The sequence below is a fragment of the Schistocerca cancellata genome, chromosome 1 (genome assembly GCF_023864275.1).
Source record: "Schistocerca cancellata isolate TAMUIC-IGC-003103 chromosome 1, iqSchCanc2.1, whole genome shotgun sequence".
NCBI lineage: Eukaryota > Metazoa > Arthropoda > Insecta > Orthoptera > Acrididae > Schistocerca > Schistocerca cancellata.
This window is the reverse complement of record NC_064626.1, coordinates 593,422,576-593,447,248: the sequence shown is the minus strand read 5'-3', so window position 1 is coordinate 593,447,248 and position 24,673 is coordinate 593,422,576. Positions and strand designations below refer to the sequence as shown.

The 24,673-nt window shown below is 42.5% G+C and overlaps 1 protein-coding gene across 1 annotated transcript in view; it reads right to left on the bottom strand.

Moving 5' to 3' along the window:
• Positions 1–24,673, bottom strand: part of LOC126088565 (protein sneaky) — a 371,958-nt gene that overhangs the window by 251,955 nt on the left and 95,330 nt on the right. The window contains exon 9 of the mRNA XM_049906792.1: positions 15,521–15,692. Coding sequence (XP_049762749.1) covers positions 15,521–15,692 — 172 coding nt within the window. The remainder of the gene's footprint in view (positions 1–15,520; positions 15,693–24,673) is intronic.

Genomic DNA, 24,673 nt, shown 5'->3' with positions numbered 1-24,673 from the left:
AACAAAAGATGTGAACTTCTCTTACATAGTCACTATGAGGGGTTTACGGACCACGCTACTAGCAAGTTTGTAGACCCCTGGTCTAATTATACCAATCCAAGATACAAGCGGACATTTTGTGTTCTGCTTTGTCAAATTTGGAGGAGGACAGCAGTAATTTACGCGAACTAAAGTGTCAACAAGACGTTGAATTAAATATTAACATAATTCCTTCATTAGGGGCTGTCGTTATTCAAGCTATTTGGGAAAAATTATCTAATTTTGGTGAACGGTTACTGTTTAACTGGTGTAAAACTTATTTGATGGTGTTTAGTCAACAATTTTGCAACAACTGCATAGATTTAAGTTGCCTATTATCATTTGGTATTAATTTACATGACATGTAAGATATTTTCATCTTGCATCTTGCATCCAGTGAAGTGATTACTTACGAAATGTACAGAGTGAGTTGTTAGTGTACATTTCCGTTTGCAATTCGCCATTATGTCCAATAGTGACATAAGGGCAGTCTGAAGTGGAAGGTACACAGCCCGGTGCATACATTAAGCGAACAGAGGTGTATGAGTCAATTATTAATGCATCCCTGATAAACATAAAAAGAGGAAGGAAATGAACTGCTAAGGCTTGCACTTAATTCTTCCGAAAGCTAACGATGTTCAGAAGCGGGATACATTACAGTGAACACAGCAGGAGCATAATAAAGAAAAATATATCACCAGGGGATCAATTTTGATTAAACTAAAAGCTTCTCACTTGGCCAAAATAAAATTCCTGCGTTGACTGTTTTTTATTTTTATTTTATTTATTTTTTTATGCATTCAGATATAGAGTCGTTTTTGGGGAGCAGAAAAGCTTGGTGACTGCGGACCGTGATATTACGATGTATAATGCAACGGAATAACGCGAATTACACAAAGAAAAGCAGTACTCGGACTAAGTGAGAAGAAATTTAGATTGTAATGTTCGACTTGAAAAATGTGAATGCATGTACAATGCCGCGTGAACAGCGCGCAATTGACACATCACCAAACGAATCACTTCCCAACGTTATTGAAAGACAGAAACAGACACAAATTTTGAACACATCATTAGTGAAAGCACTTTAACCAGATTACTACGAAATAAATGTATAAATGAACTGAAATATTGTAATTATTATTCGCAAAATTATAGAGAACATAGAAATGCTTCTTTACACGAACGTGGACGGAAGAAGAAAGGTGATAGGGAGGAGGCTATATATGCCCCAATTATTTTTTAATTTGAAGAACGAAATTACAGCAATAATTTTAAACAGTGACGGCGATACAAGGAATAATTGTAATTTTGAGTTATCACAACAGATTAATTTATTACAACGGAGATGCCTGGAATAGCATTTTGGGTATCCTCTTCGACGCCACAGGCCCACAGGAATGATAGTTAGATACCTTTGTCCCACGAGAGTCTTTTCTTATTTATGGACTATGTGGGGTGATGACTGAAGGGCTCCCAGTAAGCTCTTATATCACTTACTATTTCGATTTCTGTATAACAGTTTCTCACTCTCCTAATGCCCTGTTTTCTATGAATTACAGCTCCGTCCACTATACTCTGTAATAAAGTTCTTATTGAGACATGACTAGCAACTAAAACATTTTTTTTTTTTTTTTGTGGAATTCAAGACTGGCTATTCTCTCTGCATCTGTCTGGCACACAGCTGTGCCAAAAATATCATATTCATAACTAAAGAGAATGATGCGGTAGCAATACCACCATTACTGTCTCTCTCATTCTCTCATCGGCCATTCCTGAGAACAATACATGCAAATAAGTGCTAACCAGTAGTAATTACCCATAGGGTTACCCGACGTTTCACGCACCTTCATATTTATGCCATTAGTAATGAAGCTTGTGTTTGCTATCTGAACGTGTGTGGAGCTTCATTATTATAACTTCATGACGCTTCATGTAGTGTGACAGTAGCAAGACAGCCGCTATCGCCACGCTCGTAGGCTTTACCCTCATATTTATGCCTTTAGTAACGAAGCTTGTGTTTGTCATCTGAACATGTGTGGAACTCCATTACTGTAACTTTATGACGCTTCATGTAGCGTGACAGTAACAAGACAGCCGCTACCGCCATGCTCGTAGGCTTTACTAACAGATCCACCCACTACGATGTCGTACATTTATTGAATAAGATACAGATGAAAATGAAATGAGCATCACTCTCTTTTGAGCATTAGTCAATTACTTTGTGGGCATAAGGGCCTAAAAAAATACGACAGAAAGCATCATCTAACCAAAAATGGTGCACAGTACACTTCTACAAAACCATAGAATGAGTGCATAACTTTTTTATCCATCTTAATGAATACCGGTTATTAGCGATGTCACGTTAAGCGGGGAAGAAGTGGGGGGAGGGGGGGGGGGTATCCATACGTGTATAGTAGCATTCAGGCAACGATGAAATCTAAGTAAGGATGTTCGGAACTACAGCAGCATAGTATATCGGTAAGAATTGTAGATGGTGATTTGTTGTAACACACAGGGGACTACACTTCAGATACAGCAGTAATGAGGTACAGATTGTGAGTAAAACAGGAGTAAGTTAACTTAAAATAGTCAAGGCAAGACGAAAGAGAGTGGTATGTAATACTGGGCAGTACTTATATGATATATAAATTTGTGTAATTATTTGGATGGGTGTATCAATGAACGGATGACCCACACCCAAAGGGGAGCTGGCCACTATTGCTGTGAAAATTAGTGGTTGTTCGGGAAATACTCTTCTGCAGAAGCAGGTGTACTTGATGGGTTACTATGGGAGCAGTGTACCGTTGATTTTGAGGCTTAATCCAAGTTTGCAGAGTAGATGAACCTACCTGAGTTCTGTTGTCTGTTTTCTATATATGTATAATACATGTGTGATACGGACGTGAGTGTCCGAGTTTTCTTTGCTGTTCACAACGCAGTTAGCAAAAACTAAAGGATTATAATATGTAAGGCAGCGGAAGATTGTTACTAGTCTTAAAAATGCAACTCCTTTGGTTTCGTGGCAGTGCTAAAAAGGAAAAGTTTTGTGCTAGGAATATTTATACCTTTTACGTTTGGTTCAACTTTATGGTTGGATTGGTACAGAATTTGGTAGGGGAGGTTAGCTTAACTTAGATTAAGTAGTCACTCTACCTGTATAACTTGAATGAAGTAGAATTCAAGTAAGAGCTATGGCTATCCACGGCTGAGTTACTTTAGAAGTTTAATTCATTACCTGACAAAGGTGAGATAACACTAAATAGATAACAGAAATTAATAATTGCTACATGTCGAATGAGCATGATGAAGTGACGAATATCCATTCTGAGAAATGGAAGAGCTGTTAGTTAAAATAGAAGTGTATCTTATAATGTTGCTTTATATTAATTACATGTCTGGCATTAGTAAGAGTATATATTTATCAGCTGATCCAGAAACTACGAGGCAACTGCCTTTTAGTTGTTTTGTCAGTTTGGTTGCACTGAGAAAGAAAAGATACTGATATGGATGTTCATTGTTAGATTACAAGAAACTGGACATAGAATTGCTACGAAAAAAAATGGTTCAAATGGCTCTGAGCACTACGGGACTTAACATCTGTGGTCATCAGTCCCCTAGAACTTAGAACTACTTAAACCTAACTAACCTAAGGACATCACACATATCCATGCCCGAGGCAGGATTCGAACCTGCGACCGTAGCAGTCGCGCGGTTCCGGACTGCGCGCCTAGAACCGCTAGACCACCGCGGCCGGCAATTGCTGCGAGATTCAGTTATCTGTAGAAAGTTAAACACGATATCAAGCAGCGATGATATAATCTGTAAATGAAGACTATGGAAATATAAAGGGCCTGATGAGACTGGTACTCCTGACATGGTCAGGATCGAGACAATTGATCTATGAAAATGTTAGTAATTTTTTGCATAAAATTCTTTAATAGTCCAGTCGCAATACTGTATTTTAGTAATCATTGATTATAGGTTTCGGTTAAGCAGTTAGCCATCTTCAGATCTGAAATAGTACAGAAATTTGCACACGAAGGGGAAATATTGTTATGTGCACTGGCAAATTTAACAAAATGTAAATGAGGGCAAATACACCCCAGTTAAGAGTTATATGAACATCAGGCCAAAATCAAGGCTGAAGAGGACGTGAGGTTCGTTTTCAGAGTAGGTGAGTTGGACATTAAAGTGGAAGGGAGACTTGCCTGCCGGCCGCGGTGGCCGTGCGGTTCTAGCGCTGCAGTCCGGAACCGCGGGGCTGCTACGGTCGCGGGTTCGAATCCTGCCTCGGGCATGGGTGTGTGTGATGTCTTTAGGTTAGTTAGGTTTAAGTAGTTCTAAGTTCTAGAGGACTTATGACCTAAGCTGTTGAGTCCCATAGTGCTCAGAGCCATTTTTAGACTTGCCTGCCAAAGTTGTCTGTTGGAGGATATGTGGACATTTGAAGGAGTGGCTCTTCTGAAAGACAGTTGTAAAGAAAGAAATAATGTCTTTGTCTGTCGGGGTGGGTCACAAGCAGTTACTGAGATGAAAGATTGAGATTATGGAATGAATACTACTGTAAATTCAAGTTTAATGCCTGATGGTTTTGCTTTGCATTTATGGGAATGTATGGGGTGGAGGCAGTTTCAAATGTTGTGAGTGGGTGGGGATTTTAGATTGGGCAATATATATGGAGGCGCTAATGTTTACAGTAGGAACAGGTTGGAGTATTTCTGGGCGAATTTCTCATTGTACTGGAGGGAATTTAGGCATGTTTAGGGTCGTAGTTGGGATTTAGATTATTGTATATGAAACTGAAAACAGTAGACCAACGCTCTGTCATTGACAACACAGTCTGTTGTGGAGACCTGTCGGAGCTTTTGGCTGCACTGATATGTGGCCACAGATGAATGACACTGGTTGAATAATGCAGTGTCGTGGCATTATGTTAAACTCGTGTTGCATCTTTTATGCTGTGATCACCTGATGCACACATTACTATTAGGATGGGACTGCCAGCATTGTTGTGAATGACTAATTCCAGAATCTGCTGAATGTTTATATCTTCTGGCCATAAACATGTCAGCATTGATGATGCATCTTGGCCTAAAACTAGCTCCATCCTCCATTCGGCTTCTGTAGTTCCCAGTCAGAATACGAGAGAAATAGAGTAATATGTCCTTCATTTTGTCATTACAGTCCGCAGTTGTCACTTCCAATAAAGATGCTCATTAAACGATTCCTATCCTGCTCACCATTGGAAACAGTGGAATGCACCACATGGACTCCTGAGCATGCGACGATACTGTACACTGCGTTAAGTTCTCGTGAAACAGTGAACTAACTTCGTGTGCCCAAAACATTAATGGGGTATGAAGCAGTTTGTACAGAAAAAGAAGACCCGTCTCCTGTCACCAGATGGACTACATAGTGATCGTCTCTTAGCACTGAACACATTCTATGTGCTTCATGACGGGTATGTATGGTCGTTTGTCCAGTAAATGCAGGTTTTCTACACTTAGATGAGGCCTGTGGCACTTCCATCGTTTGCAACGACTGACTGAAGATGACAGCGCCTTCAATAGTGCCGTTGCATGTGCCACTGAGGTCTACTGTGTATCGCAAATATTTGCCATCTATATATACAGTGGCAGTGTTCAGTGTATGATAACAATATCGATACCACAACACCAGAGACGTTCATGCGTCTGGGGGCAATCTCTCACCAGGAGCAGCATATACTGTCGCATGGCAGGCAGATGGCCACGACAATAAGCGGACTATAGGCATGTAAGCACAACGATTTATGATTCCTCTCTCCACCTGTCGCTCTTACGGTAATCTCTATCTTCCACCCCCTCCTCCCTATCCCCTCCTGTACGTTCGGCAGCCTGAATGGAGGGTGTTTATTTAGGACTCAAATTATTTCTCAAATAGTATAACTTATGTGTCAAGGTGATATTCAATATGCCTGCTACAATCAAACATGGCGTTCCAAGATGGCAGAATGTCAGAGGGTCATCAAGATGGAAAATAAATAATGTGTCATATTAGTGTGCCCTCCAGGACACCTTAAAGAATTAGTCCCCTACCCCTACAATTTCTTTGGAAATTAAAAAGAACTTGTCTGTTTATGTAAATATTTATCAATATTTATTGAGCCCCTCCAGATGTATGTAAGAGTATTTTATTACTGCCCCATGATTTATTAATATTGTTACATGATACGAAGCGCATCCAGAAAGTAAGTTTCCCAATGTTGTTTCCTTTAAAGTAGACGTGTTTAACCGGGAAAATTGCGCACGCGCAACAGATCTTTGACGTCACAATCAAGTGCCGGCTGGACAGATCCCGCTTAGTGCCAGTACCACCGCAGCAGTGCCCCGAAATGGCGTCTTTTATTCTTTCTTCCGCCGCCTACGAGGTTCGTCCAGTGGTAAGGTTCCTTAACACACAAAACATAGCGCCCATCGAAATTCATCCTCAGCTCTGCTACGTCTACGGGAAGAGCATCATGAGCAAAGAGATGGTGCATCGCTGGTGTAGGTTTATTTCCAAAGGCAGTTAAAGTGTCCACGATGAAAGGCGCAGTGGGCAACCCCTCATCAATGATCACCTGATTGAGCTGGTGCGGCGGCGCTTCTCGGAGAATCGTCGCTTGACGATTGCTGAGCTCAACAGCCATTTTCCGCAAATATGGCGAGTCTTGTTGCATGAAATTGTCACTAAGCAGCTGCTGTTCAAGTAATTGTTTGCCAGGTGGGTACTGAAAAATCTGACACCCGAGAACAAAATGAAACGATATGCAGCATCACTGACATTTCTGCCTCAGTATCATGATGGCGGCGACGAGTTCCTCGACAGGATCGTCATGGACGATGAGAAGTAGATTTCTCACTTCACCCTGGAAACCAAGCAGCAGTCAATGCATTGGCGTCGCAGTGGATCTCTGGACAAGACGAAATTCACGCATACTGTTTCGGTGCAGAAAGTGATGTGGACAGTGTTCCGCGACAGGAAGGGCATTCTGCTCATGGACTTCCTGCCCAGAGGAAGAGCTGACGAAGAGCTGAAGGCGACTGTCCTGTGCTGGTTGCATTCACAGGTGGCAGACTTCTACGACACAGGAATACGAAAGTTGATCCCACGATATGACAGGTGTCTCAATTCTTTTGTGACTATGTCGCAAAATATCTCAAACATTGCCGTATCTGCTGCCAATAAAGTGTTTGATATAAGTATGTTATCTTTGTTTTTTTTTAAAAAGGGAAACTTACTTTCTGGATGCGCCTCGTACGAAATGAAATGTTTGTCTAGCGCATACGTGGGTATCCTAGATGATATAATATTATTACAATTAATATCTACAGTTTTTTTCAACAAGATAAACAAGGTGGTGGATCTAGTCCAGTTATATGGTTGAGAGACTTTTTTCAAACAACATTTACACTGTGGAGGTGTTGGGTTTTTTTAAAACACAGTACACTTGCGCTACATAACAATTACACTGTGGAGGTGCAGGATCCGTTTTTAAATAAATTAACTGATAGCTCCCCTAGTTCTACGTTTAAAAAGTACCACTGCCCCTCCTGGCTATGCAGTATTTAATTATAGCTCACTGTGCAAGGGGCACTAGAGTGATTAGGTATTTGCAGCCAGGGGCACACTGTTCACTGACTGGACATTCCCCGATCGAGGGCAGGTAGCTGGTAGCTGCAATATCTCACTCAGTGACCCCCATCTCACCCAGCACACCATACCAGTAGCTCTTTTCTTGCCTCCATAAACCAAGGAACATCTAGGGGCCTTGGAACAGCTCAGTCCACAGATGCTGAATTTTCTTTCGACCAAAAAATCATTCTAAATTTGAGTTTCCTGATTCATCAGTAAGGCGTGGGCTCAGCACACATTTGATGCATTTTTAGGTCATACACTGGTGCATGTGGAATGTGGAAACATTGAGGAATAGCTAGTATTTGCGAGCCGCCACGCTATTAACCTGGGGGACGTAAGAGGTGGTGGGCCGATTGCAGGTAGTAGTACACCGTGATGTGTATACCGCCTTGCCAGTGTGTGTGTCACCCTGTCTTATACTGAACTTGCTTATAAAGAGAACGGGTGCTATGTCGACTCTTTATTTAAACACATCACGGTCTATATCAGATGCCATACAAGTTTAGATATTATAACTCGTAGTCACAGAGCATCAATCTTACCTCATTTTTGTATGTCCAAATGCAGCAGATTTTTCAGCTGTAATAATATAATTTTTTGTCGAATCCACCAGCTGACATCGGCGGTGAGGTAGCAAATGGGATTGGATGCATAATACAGATTTCTTCCATTCCATTAAGAGTATGTCCTGTTGCCAATTGCTAATTGTACAGCAATATCCCTCATGTAAGTTAGTAATACTTATACATTGCTTAGTATCATAACCACATTGCATCATACAACATCTCCCCATGAGGTAGCAGCACAACGCAACTTCAAGAGTGTGGAAACATTTAGATGCTTAATACACATATAATTCTTGCCACTTTGGCAGTGTGCCTGTCTGGACTTCCCCTTCTTAGTTGCTTGTAGTGTGCTGTACGTGCTGTGACCTATTCGGCTTTCCCAGACGATACTATTATCCGCAGAAAAGTTGTATCGAAAATCAGATGCATTGTACAGATTTTACAGATTCCATTAAGGATTTCCTCTTGTCAATAGTGCATTGTATAATGACGTCACTCGTTTATGTTAGCAATAATTATGCATTGCTTAGTGTGCTTCGTGTTGTACATAAAATCTGTATGTACACAGAAATGGGGTGAAGTAACGTGATTGCCTTCTAGAACAGTGTTCACTGCCAGAATACTTAGAAGATGCAGAAAATCTACTACAATGGATTACTTACACTATACCTATCAGTCCTCTTTTAGATTATTGCTGCGTGATATGGAATTCTTAAATTCTTACCATATAGGATAGGTGGTTCCTTAGAAATGGCCATGATCGATTTACCTCCCCGTCATTACCCAGTCTGTGCTTGTGCTCCCTCTACTGTTTAAAACAGATAACATTGTACGCGCCCTAAAGTTTTTCCGAGATGATGCTATTGTCTGTATGAAAACTGTACCAAAAATCCGCAAGCCACGTGATGGTGTGTTGTGGAAAGTAGTTCTGGTCCCTCCATCATTTAACTCCTCTCGCTGTTCCACCACGTATGGCCCATAGAAAGAATTGCTTTTGGCAAACCTCTATATTAGCTCTAATTTCCCAGATTTTCTGATTGCGGTCATTTCGTGAGACGTATTTGGGAAGAAGTAATAATTTGCACAACTCTTCCCAGAACTTAATCTAGCTTAGATTTTCAATAGTAACCCTGTTTGTGATGCACACCACCTCTCTCGTAGTGATTACCACTGGAGTCTGTTGAGAATTTTCATAACATTCTTATGCCGACTTAACAATCACGTACATGACGATCTGTGTTGGACCTTGTCTATCTCACCCATTAAAGTAACCTGGTAAGGGGCCAAGATTGATGAGAAATACTCAAAAATGGCTTGAACAATTATTTTGTCAGCCAGTTCTTTCAAGGATGAATTACGTTTTCCTAAGTTTCCTCCAATGAATCTGAGCCTGGCATCTGCTTTCCCTTATCCTTTATTTTATGTGTTGATTCTACTTTAGGTCGCTCTGGATAGTTACATCTAGGTATTGCACGATTATTACGGTTTCTAAACATTTTTCATCAACAGTATGACTGCACAGTACTGGATTTTTGTGACTATTTATGCACTCTATTTTACATTTACTTGCATTCATTGTCAACTCACAGTCCCTGTAGCAATCATCGATACTCTGCAGATCTTCCTACAGTTCACTACAGTCTTGTGGTACTGCTGTCTTCTTAAAGACAACCACATCATATGCGACCAGCCCCATGGAGCTTCCCACGTTATCCACTATCCACTATCATCATTATAGCGTAACAGGAAATGCTGCAAAATGGTTCAAATCTTATATCTCTGGCAGGAAACAAAGGGTGTTATTAGGAAAGAGACATGTATCAAGCTATCAGGCATCATCCAACTGGAAAATAATTACATGTGGGGTCCCACAAGGTTCCATTTTGGGGCCCTTACTTTTTCTTGTGTATATCAATGACCTTTCATCAGTAACATTACCAGATGCCAAGTTTGTTTTTGTTTGTCGATGATACAAACATTGCAATAAATAGCAAACAAGTGTAGTCTTAGAAAGATCAGACAACAAAATATTTGTGGACATTAATCACTGGTTCCTAGCCAATTCTTTGTCACTAAACTTTGAAAAAACACACTACATGCAGTTCAGAACTTGTAAGGGGTGTCCCAAGAGTATATGTCTAACATACGATGACAAGAAGATAGAAGAAGTGGACAGTGTTAAATTCTTGGGATTACAGCTTGATAATAAATTCAACTGGGAGGAGCACACCACAGAACTGCTGAAGCGTCTTAACAAATCTCTGTTTGCAATGCGAATTTTGTCAGACGTAGGGGATATAAAAATGAAAAAGCTGGCATACTATGCTTACTTTCATTCCATAGTGTCATATGGGATTATTTTTTGGGGTAATTCATCAAGCCAAGCTAAAGTTTTCCGGGCACAAAAACGTGCAGTAAGAATTATATGTGGTGTGAACTCAAGAACATCCTACAGAAGCCTGTTTAGGGAACTAGGGATACTAACTACAGCTTCTCAATATATTTATTCCTTAATGAAATTTGTCATTAAAAATATATCACTTTTTCAAACCAACAGCTCAATTCATGGAATCAATACTAGAAATAAGAATAATCTTCACAAGGATTTAAAGTCACTTAGTCTTGTACAAAAAGGTGTGCATTATTCAGGAACACACATTTTCAATAACTTGCCAGCAGCCATAAAAAGCTTAACAACCAATGAAATTCAGTTTAAGAGAAGCCTAAAGGATTTATTGGTGGCCAACTCCTTCTACTCCATTGATGAATTTCTTAGTAAAACCAACTGATTTGTATATAAGTACAACATAACTTCTGCACAATTTCAGTGCAGTAATGTGTTCACTGAAAATTTGTGTGTCTGTGTGTGTGTGTGTGTGTGTGTGTAAGTATAATCTAACTTCTGCACCATTTCAGTGCAGTAATGTGTTTATTGTAAATAAGTATTACAGTAGTTGTATTACATGTTTATTACCTTATAAATAAATAAAAAACTTATTTAATTTTAAATTCAGTGCATTAGTATTTGTAAAATGACTCTTAGTGTTCATTAAAAAATGACGATCATTCCACTTGGGACCTGTGGAACGGTACATTAGCTTATTTGTTTTAGTTGTAAATATTTGTCATGTATTGTTGTTTTTCTGACATGTTCCACATCCTGGAGGACCTCCTCACTACGGATCAATTGGAATGAAAGTAAATCTAAGCTAATCTAATCTAATCTACACTGAAGATCCAAAGAGACTGGTACACCTGCCTAATGTCATGTAGGGCCTCCGCGAGCACGCAGATGTGCTGCAACACGACTTGGCATGGACTCGACTAATGTCTGCAGTAGTTCTGAAGGGAACTGACAGCGTGAATCCTGCAAGGCTGTCCATAAATCCGTAAGAGTACGAGGGGGTGCAGATCTCTTCTGAACAGCACGTTGCAAGGCATCCTAGATACGCTGAATAATATTCATGTCTCGGGAGTTTGGTGGCCAGCGGAATTATTTAAACGCAGAAGAGTGTTCCTGGAGCCACCCTATAGGACGTGTGGGGTGTCGCATTGTCCTTCTGAAATTGTCAAAGTCCGCGGGAATACACAATGAATATGAATGGATACAGGTGATCAGACAGGATGCTTACGTGTCACCTGGCAGACTCGTATCTAGACGTATCAGGGGTCCCATATCACTCCAACTGCACACGCCCCACATCATTACAGAGCCTCCACAGCTTGAACAGTCCCCTGCTGACATGCAGGGTCCATGGATTCATGAGGTTGTCTCCATACCCGTACACGTTCATCCGCTCGATACAAACTGAAACTAGACTTGTCCGATCAGGCAACATATTTCCACTCATCAACAGTCCAATGTCGGTGTTGACGGGCCCTGGCGAGACGTAAAGATTTTTGTCGTGCAGTCATCAAGGGCCTTCGGCTACGAAACTCCATATCCATGACGTTTCATTGAATGGTTCGCACGCTGCCACTTGTTGATGGCCCAGCATTGAAATCTGCAGCAATTTGCGGAAGGATAGTATTTCTGGTACGCTGAACGATTCTCTTCACTCGTCGTTGGTCCCATTTCTGCAGGATCTTTTTCCGGCGACATTCACGGTATACTCGTGAAATGGTCGTACGGGAAAATCCGCACTTCATCGCTACCTCGGAGATGCTGTGTCGCATCGCTCGTGCGCCGACGATAACACCACGTTCAAACTGATTTCAGTCTTGATAACCTACCATTGTAGCGTCAGTAACAGATCTAACAACTGCGCCAGCCACTTGTTGTCTTATATAGGCGTTGCCACCCGCAGCGCCGTATTCTGCCTGTTTACATATCTCTTTATTTGAATACATGTGCCTGTACCAGTTTCTTTGGTGCTTTACTGTACGTATATTGGTGTGGCTACTTCAAAGAAATGCCACAGTCAATCAATCACATATCGCGATACGAGTATTATCGGTAGTGCCAATATGTGATTATGTGTCGTTTTTATGCAGTTATAGTACAATTAAGCTACAACAGCAATGCCATGTGTGTTTTGTACTCGAAATATTATGAATTTTGATAAATAATATCACAATTTTATTTTCACACAAGATTGAATTTTTGTCGTTTGTGATTAGAGTCATGTAATCATACTTGCGTATTACGAAAGCAATTTGCCTGCTTTTTGTACACATACCGTTACTTTCAACCCCCAAACACTTACTTACGGAGGAAATATTGTGATGTGTGTTTATTAAAGTGACATCACCCCCACTTAAATAGTTGCTTCACAGCCACATTGAATCCTTGTGTGATAAAGCTATATACACTGCAAAAACCCAATCTATTTGTGACACTTTTGATGACTGCGATCCACAATCAGCGTTCGGTAATCATGCATGTGTATTACAACAAGCAACATTTGGTGTTTTTTGTGTGTGTAGTGTTACTCTGCACACCAAAACGCACACTGATGGAGAAAATTTCATGGTGTATATTTATGAAATGAATACACTAAGCAGATTCAGAAGGATGTAGGTTGCAGTAAGTACTGGGAAATGAAGAAGCTTGCACAGGATAGAGTAGCATGGAGAGCTGCATCAAACCAGTCTCAGGACTGAAGACAACAACAACAACAACAACATATTTATGAACTATGATTCTAACCAGTTTTTAACACTGGGAGTCGTTTTAGCCTGGAAGATCACTATAATATACGGATGACTTCGATATTAGTTTTAGCAGAACTAATTAAAGTTTTTGACGAACCAACATAGACAATTTCCATGTGGAAATATCGTTGTTTTCCGTAGTACAAAGAGTAAATGAACGTTTTGTTCACGATCAGAAATCTGCAATCATATTTCTGTATTATGATAAGAAACCTGACTGTATGTAAACAGCATCTGTACATACTGGGGGCAAGTATAATGGGATGAAAATCAGTATAACAACGCAAAAACATTTTTGTGACTTACATAATATTCAGTAATCGATTTGCTTGATTGTACTGGATCATTTAGCAAACAAAACGATGCGCTTTGGGTGAGATTTCTGACTGGATTCAGTAGCTTGTGAGTAGGTGGGACTACCATATGTGAGTGAAATCTACTGATGTAAACAGCTCACACAGAATGAGTTAGGTATTTTAATACACTCTTTGTTCAATTTTTGCCCATGCGCTATTCAAGAGTGGAGTAGTTGAGAAATAGTCTGCGAATCCTGTGCCAACCAAGTAAATGTCAACTGCAGAGTATGGCTCTGAACACTTGGGACTTAACATATGAGGTCATCAGTCCCCTAGAACTTAGAACTACTTAAACCTAACTAACCTAAGGACATCACACACATACATGCCCGAGGCAGGATTCGAACCTGCGACCGTAGCGGTCACGCGGTTCCAAACTGAAGCGCCTAGAACCGCACGGCCACTCCGGCCGGCAACTGCAGAGTAGTTTGTTATAATTTTGCTGAGTCATGTATGGTGTAAATTGCCACAATTTTGTTTGCTTCTCAGTAAGCGATAATACTATCAGATATCCTGAAAGAATCTATTATACGAATCGATTTCGATACGAAATTCATTGCTTTCAGTACGAAGCAACTGGTTTCGACAAAAATTTGCTGATTTTTTTCCTTATAATTTCAAACACCTGTTTCATATCTTATCGAAAATCCTACTCTTTGACATCCAAATGTGTCATGGACTCCCCCCCCCCCCCCCCAATCGCTCTGCAAGTGTCTGGTGTTAAAAACGTGTATTAAAATATCTCCCTTAGTGTTCCTTAGCTGGAAGATATTACAGAATATATGATAAATTGATCTCTGAGAGAAGTGAATCTTTGACGTAAGTAGTATGATAAATCTGACAATTTGTCGGCAACAATTTTACACTTATCATTAGATGTGAGTCTTTATAGACGTTCAAAAATGGCTCTGAGCACTATCTGAGGTCATCAGTCCCCCAGAACCTAGAACTAACTAACCTAAGGACGTCACACATATCCATGCCCGAGGCAGGATTTGAACCTGCGACAGTAGCAGTCACGCGGTTCCAGACTGAAGCGCCTAGAACCGCTCGGCCACCGAGGCCGGCTATAGACGTTCCTTTGAATTTTTAGGATAATGACTGGAGTAGCACATCATTTAATAATGAGTGAAACATCTCTGAAGAAGCTTAAATTAAGTCAGGAGCAGCATGAAAGCGTTATTCTAGAGTGTATTCCAGAAAAAAAAACACCGATTCAAGCTCCATCCCATACTGGAATGTTAACAATTTGTAGAAGAGCAGTTTCTGTCCGTAATAGTCTCACCCGATGCATTTTTAATCCACGATTATGCCATCTCAGTAGTTTGCCTCTAGCAAGTTCTGTTGTATACCTTTATAGACTACGGATGATGGAATTTTTTAGTTTCATATATTTATTAAAGTGTAGGTATGTTGTATCATCTCCCTCCCATACTGTAGCGTAATATTATTTGACACTACTGTCTACATCGTGTACTCAATCCATGAAATTCGTAATTTGATGTAGGACTTTGAATGTCATATGGATGCTAATCCTTTGCGATGTCGTAGGAGTCGAACTCTGTGATCGACCAGGATTCGTATCTTCACTAATTCCAAAATAAAAGCAGAAAATAATCAGCAATATGCAACACAAAGGGAAGTGGAGTATACAAAGCATTCAGTAAAGATTACTGCAGAATTCCTTATTCAGGTAGTACAGGCTCAACGTCTATCAGTATCTTACAAAGTGATGGTTCAAACAAACTGTTCTGTACTCATACTTACAAGCTGTGGACTGGAGCGAGGGTGCATGCGTGTCTTCTCCACGGGCCGCAGAGGCAGCAGCGGCTGGCGCCCCTTGGCACGCCGGCGTGCGTCCACCAACCGGAAGTAGGGTGTCACCCGCCAGTTGTCCCAGCGCACGTCCGCCAAGTAACGCTCATGGTAGTTCTGTGCACTGCAAATTCATGCCAACATCTCTGGGGCATAAACGAAAATGTTGAACTACTACCATTTTTAAGGAACCTTTTCCGATTTCATATGAGGTGATTTTTCATAGTAGCAACTTATTGTGTACAGATTCTAATTTAGTCACTGGTTTTACTCATATTAAGTGCTATGCATGAGGCCACCATAGTTGAGAAGCGATTTTACTCGTCATGGGATCGAGAGGCAGATATTCTTGATGGGTAGTGTGGTGAGGATGATCTCAATTGTACGCATAAATTAGACTTGGTTTGGTGTGGCGCTTCCAAACGAAAATGTGTTTCAGCTGTTGGGAGAGGTTATAAGTTTTGACACAGTATTTTCACCAGAACTTTCTGGTACTGCTTAAAGGACTGGAGATTTTCTCATGGTGTTAGGAAATTTCTGTGATAATTGGCTTGGTTCAAATGGCTCTGAGCACTATGGGACTTAACTTCTGAGGTCATCATTCCCCTAGAACTTAGAACTACTTAAACCTAGCTAACCTAAGGACATCACACACATCCATACCCGAGGCAGGATTCGCACCTGCGACCGTAGTGGTCGCGCGGTTCCAGACTGTAGCGCCTAGAACCACTCGGCCACCCCGACCGGCTGTGATTATTACAAAGATGACACATTACCCTAAAAGTAAGAAGACTGACACTGAGGATAAATATTGACCAGTCACCGAAAATAAAAGTTTACGTGGGAGGTAGTTTAAGGTTACCGGTAATGCGGTTGCTAGAGAGGGCCTGCTACACACAGTTAACCCATTCATATACTACCCAGCATGCACTGAGTCGAGATGGCGAAAACATGGCAGCAAAATGAATTTCACATTCTCAGTTTCAACATGTGCAATTCAGTTACAACTGAGCCTCCTAAAGTGTAAGAAGTCTACTGATCTTGCATGCCAGCACTGCTCACCAAGATAGGAGCCATATCCAGTGGGCAGGGAACTGCCCCGTGGGAGCTGTCATAAGAGCCCTAACAGCGAATTTTACTGGAAGCGTTTATGTTTCAACATACATCAATTTCCTGTTCTGGCAGCTAATATTCGGAGAATAAAATAGGTTGGAAACAATGAGTCTCTATAATGGCAAGGAATTCTATAAATTACAACCTATGTTTAACACAGGATACTTTTCAGTCGTTTGCGTGAGGCCCCTGTTCACATGGATGGACTTGCGGACTGACAGTCTCCAAACAACATGTAACGTGGTTTGAGGTACTCATTCACAGGCTCGCCATAGCTGCTGCAGACAACAAATCTGACAGTCTGCGTGAGTTCACAGGTAGAGCTGACAAACCACAGAAAGGTGACTGAGACGCACTGACCGCCTAAAAGTAGAGGGTCAGTAGACATACAAGATAATCTCGACCCCGACGTAGATGTCATTCCAGGAATTCTGACATCATCGTATTCTGGACACGTGCATCAAGGTCATGACATCATCGTTCCTGGAATTCTGATATCATCGTCTCACTGCCCCGTGAAGGCCACACCAGCCCCCAATCCCACATCTGCTCCTCCCCCTCCCTCTAGTGTCCCCACCACCCATGCCCACTGCTGCCTTTCTCGTCGACGTCATCATGCTGTCTGATAACTGCAACCAAGTTCAGCTCCATAACCACCAAACAATTTTAATTCTATTGCAAGAATGTAGTAATTTGCTGTCTGTACTTCGAGGGTGAACAACCCCCGTTACTTTAGAGCAATATTCTTCCCATTGTAGCTCAGAGCTCGGGTATTAGTTATAATGAATTATTTTTTTTCTTTTTTGTCCAAAAGTATCCAAACCAAACCATCTGACGATGTCATACACGTGTTACGCACATGCGTCAAAAAAGTGTCACGGCAGTGTAACGTCAACAACTTGCATTTCACACTCACATCAACACACATAATTAATTTAGTGCTCAAAAGTACTTGTATTATTTATCAGTCACGCGCTGTTGCTCTCTGTTGAAGGCCTCTGCTCTGTAGTGAGGGGATCAGTAAAAAAAAAAAGAGGGGTAAGATACTTTGACAGTACAAAATAATTACATAATGACATCAAAACATAGTCTGCAAAATCTTAGTCAAGTGGCCTCAAATATAGAAAATGGTTGTATTGGCTGTACAAAAGGAAAACTGGTAAAAATAACGGGCAATTTGGCAGGATGTCAAATCTAGAATTTGGTAACGGTCTGCATAATTAATAAATTTGCGTGAGAGCGCCGCAATTACACCAAAATTACGCTACAATTCTATCACAAATACACCATGTATACACTGTTCATGCACTACACTTACATTGTATATACCCTGTAGTAAGATACACTCCTGGAAATTGAAATAAGAACACCGTGAATTCATTGTCCCAGGAAGGGGAAACTTTATTGACACATTCCTGGGGTCAGATACATCACATGATCACACTGACAGAACCACAGGCACATAGACACAGGCAACAGAGCATGCACAATGTCGGCACTAGTACAGTGTATATCCACCTTTCGCAGCAATGCAGGCTGCTATTCTCCAATGGAGAAGATCGTAGAGATGCTGGATGTAGTCCTGTGGAACGGCTTGCCATGCCATTTCCACCTGGCGCCTCAGTTGGACCAGCGTTCGTGCTGGACGTGCAGACCGCGTGAGACGACGCTTCATCCAGTCCCAAACATGCTCAATGGGGGACAGATCCGGAGATCTTGCTGGCCAGGGTAGTTGACTTACACCTTCTAGAGCACGTTGGGTGGCACGGGATACATGCGGACGTGCATTGTCCTGTTGGAACAGCAAGTTCCCTTGCCGGTCTAGGAATGGTAGAACGATGGGTTCGATGACGGTTTGGATGTACCGTGCACTATTCAGTGTCCCCTCGACGATCACCAGTGGTGTACGGCCAGTGTAGGAGATCGCTCCCCACACCATGATGCCGGGTGTTGGCCCTGTGTGCCTTGGTCGTATGCAGTCCTGATTGTGGCGCTCACCTGCACGGCGCCAAACACGCATACGACCATCATTGGCACCAAGGCAGAAGCAACTCTCATCGCTGAAGACGACACGTCTCCATTCGTCCCTCCATTCACGCCTGTCGCGACACCACTGGAGGCGGGCTGCACGATGTTGGGGCGTGAGCGGAAGACGGCCTAACGGTGTGCGGGACCGTAGCCCAGCTTCATGGAGACGGTTGCGAATGGTCCTCGCCGATACCCCAGGAGCAACAGTGTCCCTAATTTGCTGGGAAGTGGCGGTGCGGTCCCCTACGGCACTGCGTAGGATCCTACGGTCTTGGCGTGCATCCGTGCGTCGCTGCGGTCCGGTCCCAGGTCGACGGGCACGTGCACCTTCCGCCGACCACTGGCGACAACATCGATGTACTGTGGAGACCTCACGCCCCACGTGTTGAGCAAGTCGGCGGTACGTCCACCCGGCCTCCCGCATGCCCACTATACGCCCTCGCTCAAAGTCCGTCAACTGCACATACGGTTCACGTCCACGCTGTCGCGGCATGCTACCAGTGTTAAAGACTGCGATGGAGCTCCGTATGCCACGGCAAACTGGCTGACACTGACGGCGGTGGTGCACAAATGCTGCGCAGCTAGCGCCATTCGACGGCCAACACCGCGGTTCCTGGTGTGTCCGCTGTGCCGTGCGTGTGATCATTGCTTGTACAGCCCTCTCGCAGTGTCCGGAGCAAGTATGGTGGGTCTGACACACCGGTGTCAATGTGTTCTTTTTTCCATTTCCAGGAGTGTATGTCAGTATAAATATAAAAACATCATGACATATGCTGTATAAAATGTAACTCAAATGAGACCAAATCTGGAAATTGGCAAATTTGTCAGTTTGGTAGGTTGCCAAACCGGAAATTGGTGAAATTAGTAGAAAATACCAAAAATGCAGATGTACCAGCCAAAAAAACAATTGGCAGATGCATAAATAAATTCATTCTTGTCGATGTGCATTTTCATTAAATATTTGAGTGTTCTGCATTAATGACTACTGAACCGCTAGCATCCATATGCGCCATAGTGAGAAGCAGAGATAAAAAGAACAAGTGGCGTTATAAGATGCACTGCCAATAAAAGATAATGACATCATAACACCGTCTGCAAGATATTAGTTGAGTCGGTTGTACAGTAGACAAACGGGAAGGATACCAAATCTGGATATTGCTTTTATTGGCATATAATTGGTAAACTGGATACGCTGGCATAACACCGGCACAACATGCGTCACACATGCATAACATGGATGTAATGCCGCTGTCTCATGTGCAAAACATACCAGCGTAACGTCAAGACAACGCCTATAATTAATTTAATGCTCAAAAGTACTTATATTTTTGATCAGTCACGTGCTGTTGATTGCATTCGAGGCCTCTGATCTATACTGAGGGGATCAGACAGTGTAATCAGAAACAGCATAGTTTGTGGTGGAGGTCTTGCAACCGAAGACTCTGCTGTTTGTGGACAACCACGCCCATGCCCCAATTCAACAGGACAACGGCCATCCTCATACCGCTGCCACCTCCCGAGCGTGCCTTGCAGCTATGGATACAGTGGCATTGCCAGCTGCGTCGACCGATCTCGCCCCTATCATGTGGGGTGGCAAAGAGCGTGTCATTAGGACTCCATCTCCACCCATCAATCTGTGGCAGCTGCACACTAAGGTGCAAGCGGCATGGGATGGAATATCACAGGAATACATCCGAGACTTATACAGCTCCGTGCCGCTACATCTGGACGCTTGCATTCACAACCATGAGAGCCTGACGCTATGCAAACATGTTCATTTTGTGGCCGTGTAGCGCAGTAAAAGTTGGTGCTTCAAAGTTAAAAGTCTAACCATTTCGTGTGTGTGGTACCATGTAGCTGCCTGCCAACACCGATCGAAATCTGCCTAGTCGATCTGGGTGCAGCTGTTTTGATGACGATTAGTGTATAATTATTGGTTTTTGATAGACTCCTATGCGCCTCTGCTTCCACAGTGTCACAAAGCAGAAGCAGTGAATGCAGTTAACTCGGGACATGTTCGCAAAATTATGAGACGAGTTTGACTATAATGTGGATTTTCTGCTGTGCTTTCACTGGAGGGCAAATTGAACATTTGTGAAAGGTAAATGAAAACTTTGATCATGAACGTAAGTGTAAAAAGTAACCCAAGAATGTATAAGATCTAAGAGTTATATCTTTGTAAAATCGAATGATTGTTTTCAAAATAATACTTTGCAGTCCTACTTGAATGTTACAATTTACCCCAGTTTCTGTGTGATTCATGTACAAGACATAGTCTTGTGACATTGGATGAATATTTTTGAAACAACCAACATATTGCAATCAAAGGAATAGGGCAGAGTCAGGTGGCAGGGGCGGGGGGGGGGGGGGGGGCAGGTACTATAACTGAGGCGTAAGTCGATTAAGCTGAATCCATAGCACTGGTTGGCAGAAAGGGAGAGATGTTAAACATTATGCGGAGTGGCTTTGAACTTGGAAAATAAAATAAAACTGGAGATGAAACCTCTTGCCTAGCAGAAACTTGATCATTGGCATGGGATCAGATGAGTGAAGAATACAGTCGTCATTTTCAGTAATTTTCCATTTTAGCAAAACTGAAGTTGTGATCCATAGAAATCAGCAAAGTTAAATTTCAGTTGAAGAGACATTTGTCGTGAAACCACAGTTACCTTTCCTTTCATGGCCGAAAACTTCTATCGGCTGCTTTAATTTTCGAAGGCGAGTTTGTTGCGGTTCGCTCTCTATGGTGTCATGCTATATGTAATTAATCGAAGTGTTTCGACTCAGTACCTATCATTGCTTAGCTAAAGGCCAATAGGTGACTCGTTGCATCGAAATGATTTAGGTGACTGATATTTAAACTTTGAACTTCACATACCATAAATATAACAAAATAGAAGATTTCGATTGCCATGTCGCCCCTTTGTAAGACCGAAATTGTACAACACTACAACAAACAAAGTTACAGTTCTAAGTTCTATGAAGATGATTAAATAACTCAGGAAAGAGACTGGTAAATTACTTTAAAAAATTAATAAAAAGAAGAAGAAATGGCAGCAACCCTGATAACAGAATAAAATCTTCCCTCTTATAGTTTTCGAAACAAGTTAGACATACAGTGAGGTGAGAAAAGTTGTGGGATAGCGATAGACACATATACAGATGGTGGTGGTGGTATCGTGTGCACACCGTATAAAAGGGCAGTAAATTGGCGGAGTGTCACTTGTAATTAGGTACAAGTGATTATGGCTGTGCGATGGGAGTTAACAGACTTTGAACGCAGAATGGTAGCTGGAGCTAGATGCATGGGACGTTCCATTTCGGAAATCGTTAGGTAATTCAATACTCTGAGATCCACAATGTCAAGAGTATGTCGCGGCTACCAGAGTTCAGGAACTACCTCTCACCAAGGACAACGCAGTGGCCGACGCGCTTCACTTAACGACAGAGAGCACTGGCGTTTGCGTAAAGCTGTCAGTGCTAACAGACGAACAACACTGCGTGGAATAACTGCAGAACTCAATGTGGAATGTACAGGGTGTTTCAAAAATGACCGGTATATTTGAAACGGCAATAAAAACTAAACGAGCAGTGATAGAAATACACCGTTTGTTGCAATATGCTTGGGACAACAGTACATTTTCAGGCGGACAAACTTTCGAAATTACAGTAGTTACAATTTTCAACAACAGATGGCGCTGCAAGTGATGTGAAAGATATAGAAGACAACGCAGTCTGTGGGTGCGCCATTCTGTACGTCGTCTTTCTGCTGTAAGCGTGTGCTGTTCACAACGTGCAAGTGTGCTGTGGACAACATGGTTTATTCCTTAGAACAGAGGATTTTTCTGGTGTTGGAATTCCACCGCCTAGAACACAGTGTTGTTGCAACAAGACGAAGTTTTCAACGGAGGTTTAATGTAACCAAAGGACCGAAAAGCGATACAATAAAGGATCTGTTTGAAAAATTTCAACGGACTGGGAACGTGACGGATGAACGTGCTGGAAAGGTAGGGCGACCGTGTACGGCAACCACAGAGGGCAACGCGCAGCTAGTGCAGCAGGTGATCCAACAGCGGCCTCGGGTTTCCGTTCGCCGTGTTGCAGCTGCGGTCCAAATGACGCCAACGTCCACGTATCGTCTCATGCGCCAGAGTTTACACGTCTATCCACACAAAATTCAAACGCGGCAACCCCTCTGCGCCGCTACCATTGCTGCTCGAGAGACATTCGCTAACGATATAGTGCATAGGATTGATGACGGCGATATGCATGTGGGCAGCATTTGGTTTACTGACGAAGCTTATTTTTACCTGGACGGCTTCGTCAATAAACAGAACTGGCGCATTTGGGGAACCGAAAAGCCCCATGTTGCAGTCCCATCGTCCCTGCATCCTCAAAAAGTACTGGTCTGGGCCGCAATTTCTTCCAAAGGAATCATTGGCCCATTTTTCAGATCCGAAACGATTACTGCATCACGCTATCCGGACATTCTTCGTGAATTTGTGGCGGTACAAACTGCCTTAGACGACACTGCGAACACCTCGTGGTTTATGCAAGATGGTGCCCGGCCACATCGCACGGCCGACGTCTTTAATTTCCTGAATGAATATTTCGATGATCGTGTGATTGCTTTGGGCTATCCGAAACATACAGGAGGCGGCGTGGATTGGCCTCCCTATTCGCCAGACATGAACCCCTGTGACTTCTTTCTGTGGGGACACTTGAAAGACCAGGTGTACCGCCAGAATCCAGAAACAATTGAACAGCTGAAGCAGTACATCTCATCTGCTTGTGAAGCCATTCCGCCAGACACGTTGTCAAAGGTTTCGGGTAATTTCATTCAGAGACTACGCCATATTATTGCTATGCATGGTGGATATGTGGAAAATATCGTACTATAGAGTTTCCCAGACCGCAGCGCCATCTGTTGTTGACAATTGTAACTATTGTAATTTCGAAAGTTTGTCTGCCTGAAAATGTACTGTTGTCCCAAGCATATTGCAACAAACGGTGTATTTCTATCGCTGCTCGTTTAGTTTGTATTGCCGTTTCAAATATACCGGTCATTTTTGAAACACCCTGTACGACTAATGTATCCATTAGGGCAGTGTGGAGTAATTTGGCTTTAATGGGCTATGGCAAAGGACGACCGACGCGAGTGCCCTTGCTAACAGCACTACATCACCTACAGCTCTTCTCCTGAGCTCATGACCATATCGACTGCATCACAGACGACTGGAAAACTGTGTCCTCTCAGATGAGTAGCGATTTCAGTTGGTCAGAGCTAATGGTAAGGTTCGAGTGTGGCGCAAACCCACGTAGCCACGGACACAAGTTGTAACAAGGTACTGTGCAATGTGGTGGTGGCTTCATAATGGTGTGGGCTCTGTTTGCATGGAATGGACTGGGTCTTCTGGTCCATCTGAACCTATCATTGATTGGAAATGGTTATCTTCGGCTAGTTAGAGACCGTTTGAAGCCATTCATGGACTTCAAGTTTCCAAAGAACGATAGAATTATTACGGATGACAATGTGCCATGTCAGCGGGCCACAGCTGTGTCGCGATTGGTTTGAAAAACATTTTGGACAGTTAGATCGAATGATTTGCACCCCCACCCCTCCCCCCAGATCGCTCGATATGAATCCTATCGAACATATACGGGATGCAATCGAGAGGATAGTTCGTGCACAAAATCCTACACTGGCTACACTTTCGATATTGTGGATGAATGTAGAGGCAGCATCGCTCAATATTTCTAAAAACTTGTTGAACCCATGCCACATGTAATGGTTCTAATGGCTCTGAGCACTATGGGACTTAACTTCTAAGGTTATCAGTCCCCTAGAACTTAGAACTAGTTAAACCTAACTAACCTAAGGACATCACACCCATCCATGCCCGACGCAGGATTCGAACCTGCGACCGTAGCGGTCGTGTGGTTCCAGACTGTAGCGCCTAGAAC